The sequence below is a fragment of the Sprattus sprattus genome (genome assembly GCF_963457725.1).
Source record: "Sprattus sprattus genome assembly, chromosome: 12".
NCBI lineage: Eukaryota > Metazoa > Chordata > Actinopteri > Clupeiformes > Clupeidae > Sprattus > Sprattus sprattus.
The window spans coordinates 30,331,246-30,340,883 of NC_137910.1; the positions used below are offsets into that span (position 1 = coordinate 30,331,246).

A 9,638-nucleotide genomic window follows, 5' to 3' on the forward strand; every position below is an offset into this window, starting at 1 on the left:
GATGACATCATACTTGGGGCATGGTGTGTGGTGCTTTGCAGGGGTAGAGCTGTTGTGGTCCCATGTCCACAGTGTTTAGGCACAGAGGTGTCCACTGACCTGTCTGTCTTGGTGCTTGTGTCTGGGCTGTAGTCAAAACGGAGTGGCGGTACCTGTCCTGAAGCTCCAGTGCCTGGCAGCCTTGGGGAATAAGCTGGGGTGGTGTACTGGGTGTAGGGTGCATGCCTTTGGGGCGGGGGGGTGCGACGTTCCAAGGGTGGTGGGGTGTCATTTAGAACAGGCACTTGAGTGGGCTGATAGCTGGCTGCGCCAGCAGGAGAGACATGAAAGTTCTGTGACATGTTGCTATGTTTTGCAGATTAACAGTGAAATAATGTAGTGTGTAGAAATTTAAAGTCTGAACATAAATCTTAGTCTAAGGCTTATTCAGCTTATAAACTGTAATAGCAGTACACTCAACTAACAAAGGCTTATAATTTCCAAAATGCTGTATCTAACTCGAAGTTTCAAATACAGAGTGTTTGGTTATCAAAAACAGTCACAATAATATCAACTCAATACTTAATAATTCACTTAAATCTCAGTACGTCAAACAAACAAAAAAAAAATCTTTACGTTAACAAGTTGCTAAGCGCATTTAGAAGAATCAACCATTCAAACAGTAGGCAATAGCATTCAAAATGATCATCAGTGTAAAGGATATCACGTCGCTAATTCACTTGAAAGAAGCCGTCCGCTCACTTCAGACAAAACAATTCCAGTTCAAAAGTTCAAGTTCATTATCCGATGCACAAGCCTGCTGCGAAATACCAGTCTCGTTATTCCACCATCCGGGTCACGGCACCAAAGATGTAACCCTCTCTCTCCAGTCAACGGCCCGCTGGGACTCTGCGTTGTGTTTTAGGTGATCTATGTTGGTTAGCGGGTGGTTGGGCGTCCAAAGTACTTGACACGAGAGACGAGGACGTTTCGAAATGGTGGCGAGATTTATTTTACAGTATATCACACAGCAGCTATCTCCTTCATCTAGCACTCACCGAATCACTCAACACATCTCAAACAACAGAACTTAAGACAAACGTACGGGTCACCCCGAGGTACAAAACACACAAACAAATTAACAATTACAAAAAACGGCTGCCACGCTGCCTAGAGGCGTGGCACATTCACTACCTTACATATGTATCTGCGAAATACGTAAAAGCTTGTCATGACAGCCACGAGACATAATTTTCTGGTTATGTATTTACTTCCTTGTTTTGTTTTATTTATTCATTTACTTTTATCTTTTATCATTATTATTATTTTTCTTTCCCTTTATGCTGATCTGTGTGTGTGTGTGTGTGTGTGTGTGTGTGTGTGTGTGTGTGTGTGTGTGTGTTGTTATCAGTATTATCACTAATGTTGCTGTTATCTGCTGTTAATATTGTTGTATTGAGTGCTTTGGCAACAATGTATCGCGCATTCATGCCAATAAAGCCATTTGAAATTGAAATTGAAATTGAAATAGAGCATGTATCTTGCAAGTATCATGACTAAACTAGGGAAATTCACAGAATGTCCTAGTGTAATATAGTTACACATAAATATGCAATTGGTTTGATAAAACACGTTTACCCAATTTATTTATTTTTTTTCGATGCCATAGACTCAATGTAGCCGATGTTTAAGACGATTTGCGAGTGACAGTTGGAATTTCGCCGCGACCACACTGAACATTTCGATTTATTTTGTATTAAATACGTCCTTTAAGAAGCTCAAAACTCATGTTCATCTTATTAGCTGAATGGCTGCACTGTTATATCCACGGTTTTGTTTTACACTGTTGTTGTTTTTGCACAGCACCTTTTGAAAAGATGCCTGTAAGTCTGGAATGTGTCTGGGTCACTAGGTGTTGCACTTTAACCATTTGCACTTTATTATGTTGTGCTATGATATATTGCACATGCTTTGTATGTCTTATGACATTTTGCTATTTTGACATATATTAGTAAAGAAGTTCATGTTTCAAGTTCAAGTACATGAAATCTTGGAAAATCCTTCTTTTTTTTTTACCGTGGTATCGAAATTGGTATCGAGAATCGGGTTATTTTACTGGTATTGGTACCGACTACTGAATTTTTGGTATCGTGACACCCCTTGTGTATATGTAAACACACACACACACACTATATCTTGTCTGTTGAGACAGATAGATTAAATCCATCACCCTGGCCACCCTGGAAACACACATACACACATATGGTTTTGAAAAATGTCTGTTTACACAGTCTCTGGAACAGGTCACACAGACAATAAAAACTGACCCCCTCACAAATCACATAGACACACCCACACCACACACTCACACACACCTGCAGGTCACGGTTGTGGTTCTCACACAGCAGCTGCAAAAAGCGCAGAATGGGCTGCATTATGAGGATGACAAAGCCCATCTCGCCGTTGTCCTGCGCCTTGTCCCCTGAGCTCTGCTGGCCCTCGGCCGGCCCCAACGTCTCTTCGGGTTCAGCGTCCCGCCGATACGAGCCGTACGCCTTCTTGGTGATGGTGGAGGCCTCCAGCAGCTGCTCGCGAGCCTCCTCCGTCACCACCACGCTGTCCTTCCCTATCCACACAAGAGACAAGAGACACGGGACAGGAGACAATGTCATCAGTGCTGAGGACATGATCACCACCACACAAGTACTTGAGTTGATCTTAATGATGATGGTGGACGCTTGACTTTTATTGCTAGTTGCATAGTAACTATAAACATCATCCTTTTGATTGCTCTTCTGTGTCTGATCATCTAAGCACAACTACTACTGGCATCATCAGTAAGTCAGTCAATCCTGACGGTGCAAATGTAATGTTCTTTCTGATTGCCCCAAGCATTTAATGCTATCTGAACAGAGTTTATGCCCAATTACTGATATAAAATCCACACTCCAACCATAGAAATGGTCAAATTTGACAACAGTGGGAACAGACATCAACGTCAGGGCTCTACAACAGATCAGCATTATAATAATCTCTAATGTATTTAGTATATGAACAAAATCAGAAAAAAAAAAGTTAACCTCCAACCTCTTTTTTTCTGAGGTGTGTCTTTGTCTGAGGTCTGGTCGTCACGGCGCTTGTTGCCAAGGTCGCTGGTGTTCACAGAGACTGTGGCTTTGATCTCCAGCTGTGCGGCTTTCATGCGGTCGTAAAACACTCGGAAAAACTTCTCAGACTTCTTATCTTCCGTTAGGCGGCAAAAGAAGGAGCCCTTCATGGCAAAAATATGAATGTTTTGGATTTGGATCAGACATTAAAGAAAGGTGTCATTAGTAGAAAAGTTAGGAAACTACCTAACTTTGAATCCATTACTAAACTATTAAATTATGTAAAAGAGGATGCATACTGGATGCATACTGGATGCATACTGTTCATTGTAAAATCAGCAAGGACTATGATTCTATGTACACACACACACAAACACACACACACGCACACACACAGACACAGACACACACACACACACACACAAACACACACACACACACACACACACACACACACAATGTGAATATGACAGGACTGTGACTCACTAACAATCAAAGTCACAATCAAAGTACCTCTGGCATCCCTCTGCTAGTGCCACTACGCTTGGGTCAGTAAATAATGAGCGACTGCTAAAAACGGCAGAATAAGGCTGGGAGTAAGCAAATGAGAACCATCTCAAGCAAACAGAACTAGAGTTATATGACATTAAGTAAAAGCTAGATAACTTTATAATGGAAGCTCAGGGAATTGTAAGTTTTCTGGAGCACTTAAGAGGATCTTGGCTCCTGTGGTTTTCTTTAAAACTGGAGCATAGAGAAGATAGAGAGAAGCATGCAATCAGTTTTGGAGTTACCGGCCTCAAGGCCATGGTAGAATCTTAATCACATGATGCAACCAGCAAGATGGTTTCTGGTGGTTCTGATTAACTCTCCGTTTCAGGCAAACGTTCTTTATTCTTCATTATTTATCTTTTATGAAAGCACTATGCATGCTTCTAACCTGTATAGTGGTGTTCCCTCCCTCTAGCAGGGCGATGGCCAACAGGATGCTTTCGTGAAAGACGCGGTCAGTATTGGTGTTCATGATGAGGTCGATGACCAGGTCAGATGCTCCCTCTCGGTCCAAATGGCACTGAACTTCTGCCAGGGACATCTCTGCTCGACTCAGGCCCCCACCTCCTATTTACCAACGTACACACACACAGACACCAATCACTACATACAGATACCTCACTTTACCTCCCGTACCATGACAAACTGACAGGGAGAAAGGTCCTCTCACCTGATTGGCTCTTCACTGGCCCTACAGGTGTGAGAGAGGTGTTGGTGAAGGCTGTCAGGCTGTCTCTTCTCCCACCACTCCTGAAGTTCCCATAATAACGATTCACCAGAATCTGCCTGAGTGCCTCACCCTATGCAAGGATCAATGGGTTTGAATGTAAACACATATTGTGTCTCGTTGGTGACTAAGAAGATTTGATGTCACACATCACCAGTGATACTTGTGCTAAAATTTGGCTACTCTGTTTTTTTAGACAGAATGATCTTAGAGGTTACGGTATGTTGACCTCTCTGCTGATCTACGTCCCTGCCATTCGCCACAATCCTCCATAGCAAGTCTACTTTACAGTGACTCCATCGCCAAATTTAAAACTGCTCCATAAAGTCTTAAGACTGTTTGATATTTTGTGTCTGTTGTTTGTGAATTGTATTTGAATTTTTTATTGTATGTGAAGTGACCTTGGGTGTCCTAAAAAGGCACTTTAAAATTACATTTTTTCTTATTATTACTATTATTATTATTAGAATTAGAAGTTTTTGAATTAGGAAATAAATAGACATTAGCACCATTCATCCACTCTTTTCTAACTGTGATGAGAAGAAGTGAGGGCAGGCACAGACAGGATAACAATATTTGTTCGTGTGTGTGTGTGTGTGTGTGTGTGTGTGTGTGTGTGTGTGTGTGTGAGAGAGAGTGTGTGTGTATGTGTGTGTGTTTGTGTGTGTGTGTGTGTGTGTGTGTGTGTGTGTGTGTGTGTGTGTGTGTGTGTGTGTGTGTGTGTGTGTGTGTGTGTGTGTGTGTGAGAGAGAGTGTGTGCATTACACAGTGTTCACATGTATGGATGAAAGTGGCAGCCCCAGTCAGCAGCCGTGTTAGAAGTGAATGGTTAGCTGGGAGAGAGTTTCAGAGGTGACCTACCCTTTTCTGATCATCGCGCTGTTTCTGAGGTTGGCTCAGATCCACTTCCTTGGTGAGTCAGCAAAACAGACAACAGAGGCTCACACCCAGTTTTGGCAGTGTCAGCACCATGCAAAAAAAGCAGGTAATGCTAAAGACGCTAAACACATTAGCGCTAGTGCAAGCTAGTGTCTAAGCCAGAGGTTGTACTGGCTGGCGAGAGATAACCAGGGATGCCAGGAACTAAGGCTCGCTCCACACTCAGTAGGAACAGCAGGAGGCATGATAGTCAAATCTAGGTTACAGCTACAGGTCATCTTCAGGACTATGCAAATGCAGTACAATCAAAGCAGTCTAAAAGAAATAGTCAGTCAGTGCGTTCACATGATGGCAGTACTCTGATTTCGGCCAAACCCCGACTTCTCTCTCCATGGGGGGTTAACTGCGTTATCTCACGGCACATGGCAGGGACAAATCCAGGTCTTGGCCGCGTCAGGGACTTTTGTCCCTGCCATGTGCCGTGAGATAACGCAGTTTACCCCCCATGGAGAGAGAAGTTGGGGTTTGGCCGAAATCGGAGTACTGCCATCATGTGAACGCACTGAGTGATTGAAGCAGAGTTAGAGCCATTGTAGGATGAAATGGCCATGTTTATGATATTGACACACCACAGGAACAACGCTAATGCTAAAATTTGAATTTCAATGACACTGGCACTCAAAATCACCTTTAATCCATAACATTTAAGGCGTGAGATGACTACCAGAAGAAAGGGAGACAAGAGAGAGAACAAATAACATAATAATTGAACTGAGAGATAAAAATGAGAACAACCTTTGCTCCATCCATGTCATCATCAAAGGCCATGAGCTGCAACAGAGCGGGGAGGTAAATGCAGGCAGTGATCCACTTGCTCACACACACAGCACACTTATTTATGAAGAGATGTGAGGAGTTAGAGATGTGTGTGTGATGAGACAAGCATTAAGCATGCAGTGTGCACGTATGCAAGCTGGTTGTGGTGCCTTGCATTGTAGAGCTCAGGTTAGTTGATCATTTATGCTTGCTGCTGGCAGATGTACTGTTGATGTGGATTATGTTCATAAGGCTAGTATCATATATGATACGATATGATGGCAGCCTTTTGAGATATTTGGATGTGAAGTCCTGAGCTAGAATGGTGTTGTCTGATGTGTCCTGCCCTCCCTCTTCTCCTTACCTTCTCTCCGTATCCCCGGTCTTTGGTCATCATCTCCCTGAGCGTCTGCAGCACTTTGATGCACAGACGCTCCTCATTCTCCTCCAGCAGCTGTTTAGTGTGTTTAATCAACCTGAAGGGGAGAGGGAGAGAGAGAGAGAGAGAGAGAGAGAGAGAGAGAGAGAGAGGGAGAGCGGGAGAGAGAGAGAGAGAGAAATAGAGAGAGAGAAAGAGAAAGAGAGAGAGAGATGTTTACTCCCTCACAGTGAAACTCACATGAAAGGTCCCACAAGCTCTCTTCATACAAATTATACATAGCCTTCCACACACACACACACACAAACACACACAGTGCCTTCTCTCACTTGCAGATGAAGCCACCGCTCTCACACTTGCGGTGGGCCTCAGTGTGCTCTGGGAAGAGGAGCTCGGGCCGGTGGAGTACGTCCACCAACACAGACAGCTCAGCCTGCACCAGAGGCCTCAGACGCTCCTCCAACGCAGACACTATGTCCTAGTTTCAGGTGGACACGAACACACACACACATTTTCACAGAGGAACACACATAGGGAAGGGTGTCAGGTAGTGTTATAAAACAGGCTCCTGGAAGCTATTAGAAGCTAACCCTAAGTAGCTATGCTGTCTAGGAACAAATACTGGTTTTAACCAACTGGTTAGCATTTAGCAACACTGGTTTTAACAAACACTGTTTTGTCCATTTGTAACTAAAAATAAATATATATGGTACTAAACGTCTGCACATTAGTTGTACCATGTGAGGTACCCATTCTAAAAGCTAGACCCACACAGAATAGTTTACACATGAGAACATTGACCACAGAGAGCTCTGAGCTTGGAAGCATGCAGCCTCCTCCACCTGCAGCCTCTCGATGATGTTCCTGTAGTCTCGGGAGGTGGCGAGCACAGAGTCCTTCCGCGCCGCATTCCGTGCCGACTGCCTCCAGCTCAGCGCTGTCTTCTGTACAATGTTGTTGGACTTCACAAAGAGGTTGTTCACCTGGCAGTCCAGGTCAACGGGGATGGCTATCGTTCTGCTTTTGGCTTTAAGTGGACATGGTCACACACACCACAGAACACACATGGACACACACACACACCACAGAACACACATGGACACACACACACACCACAGAACACACATGGACACACACACACCACATAACACATAGGACACACACATCACATAACACACATGAACACACACACCACAGAACACACATGGACACACACACCACATAACACACATAGACACACACACCACAGAACACACATGGACACACACACACCACAGAACACACAAACAAAAACACAATAATCAGACATGCTCAAAATACAGCCCTTTGCTAGACCAGGCATACACTGCTAGTGATACTGGCATGCCAGTGGCTATGAAGTTCTGATGGAATCAGTTTTGAGCGCAGCTCTCACCAACATCGCTGAGCACCTTAATGCAGCTCTCCACACTTCCCTTCTGACCTGTGACCAGCCAGTTGCAGTGATAGACCCGGAACACGCCCTGCAGGAGCTGCACGAACACAGGCTGCCGAGTCTGAAGGAGAGAGAGAGAGAGAGGACAAACTTAGTTATTCAGAACAATACAGGCACACAGGAAAAGCCCCAAAAAGCTGATTGTTAATTGTGATGTCCAAGATAGGAGGCATTCTGATGGCAGTTTGAGGTGGATAGATGGGTGGATAGATGGGTGGTAAATGAATGGGTAGTACTTGCTTGCAGGCTGGTGCTCTGGTCAGAGAAGGGGGAGCTGAAGAAGGTGGTGACGATGCTCATGATCGTCTCCGTCACGTAGCGCTCCAGCATGGTGTCAGCGTGCTTCCTGTCACTCGTGTTGTTACACACCTGCAGGTAGGAGGCAAAGGCCATAGAGCTAGTCATGTCAGAGGTCAGAGGTCAAAGGCCATAGAGCTAGTCATGTCAGAGGTCATAGAGCTAGTCATGTCAGAGGTCAGAGGTCATAGAGCTAGTCATGTCAGAGGTCAGAGGGCAGAGGGCAGAGCGTACAAATGTGCCTGTGTGAGTCTCATATGTGTGTGTGAGCGTGTGTGAATCTGTCAACAACATACTAAGCCATAATCCATAGGTTAACTGATCAAACAGCTCCAAATGAATGATAATTCAATTAGATTCAACTTTATTGTCATTGCACAGAGTACAAGTACTGAGACAACGATATGCAGTGTATGTGTGTGTGTGTGTGTCTGGGTGAGTTCACGTGTGTATGCGGGGGTAGGACTGGAAATGTTTCTCACCCTGCAGATGTCGACCAAGAAGTCATCAAAGAGTTTCCACATGTGGTTACTGGTGTAGATCTCCTTCATCTCCACCTCGGTGTCCACGTAGCAGTGGTTCAGGAAGTTGACATATGCCATCTTCATCTGCAATACCATACGAGCGCTATCACCACTATATTATGAAAATGTGACTCTAGAAACTCACACACACACACACACACAAAGATTCATACATGTACATCTGGGGCACGTAAGAAATAATACAACAAAACAATCAGAAACAACTTGAAATAAAAACAAATGAAAGCACTTCACTTGAACCCCGCAGCATTGGACTTATTATCATGACGTGTCAGATGTCGTATGAGGTTGTCAGTAAATAGAAGTTAGTAGTTATATAGATGTAACAGTGTCATGTCATCATAATTGGTCATTTATATGACATGGTACTGTAACATGTGACTTAAGCTGTTCTGGCATCTCCAACATAACTAATGTCAGTGTGTGACGTCTGCCATAACATGTAATTGACATATTAATGAAGTTTTGGCAAACAAACACTGTTGCAAAGCAGGCTTGCCTCCGGGATGCAGTCCTCGTGGGTGACCACGCGCACGATGTCGTCCAGCGGCAGCAGGGAGTTGCACTTGATCTCGGTGTAGACGTTTTTGCCCTCGGTGCAGACGGCCAGCAGCTCCGCCAGGTGGATGTGGTAGCGCAACGGGCTGTTGGGGTCCAGGCGCTCGCGCTCCAGCCGCATCATCTGCACCAGCGTCTGGAAGGACGCGCGGTCGTTGTAGAACACCAGCACGTCCTCGCCTGCATTCACCAGCTGCCAGAGAAGATGGGGACATGCACAGGTTATAGTGACATGCACAAACGCATACAAGCGCCATAAAGATGCCCAGACTCCCAACTACCCACATGCTTACACTTCAATATTTACAGCAACAAATGCCTGTGT

At 44.6% G+C, this 9,638-nt stretch overlaps 1 protein-coding gene across 1 annotated transcript in view; it reads right to left on the reverse strand.

Annotated features, from left to right (window-relative positions):
• itpr1a (inositol 1,4,5-trisphosphate receptor, type 1a) overlaps positions 1-9,638 on the reverse strand; it is a gene marked incomplete at its 5' end in the record, with an annotated part of 72,614 nt that overhangs the window by 43,809 nt on the left and 19,167 nt on the right. Inside the window, 11 exons of the mRNA XM_080849261.1 lie at positions 2,355-2,605; positions 3,067-3,250; positions 4,027-4,205; positions 4,309-4,438; positions 6,425-6,536; positions 6,769-6,917; positions 7,282-7,466; positions 7,854-7,974; positions 8,154-8,282; positions 8,693-8,818; positions 9,255-9,506. Of these exons, the coding sequence (XP_080705387.1) occupies positions 2,355-2,605; positions 3,067-3,250; positions 4,027-4,205; positions 4,309-4,438; positions 6,425-6,536; positions 6,769-6,917; positions 7,282-7,466; positions 7,854-7,974; positions 8,154-8,282; positions 8,693-8,818; positions 9,255-9,506 (1,818 nt within the window). The remainder of the gene's footprint in view (positions 1-2,354; positions 2,606-3,066; positions 3,251-4,026; positions 4,206-4,308; positions 4,439-6,424; positions 6,537-6,768; positions 6,918-7,281; positions 7,467-7,853; positions 7,975-8,153; positions 8,283-8,692; positions 8,819-9,254; positions 9,507-9,638) is intronic.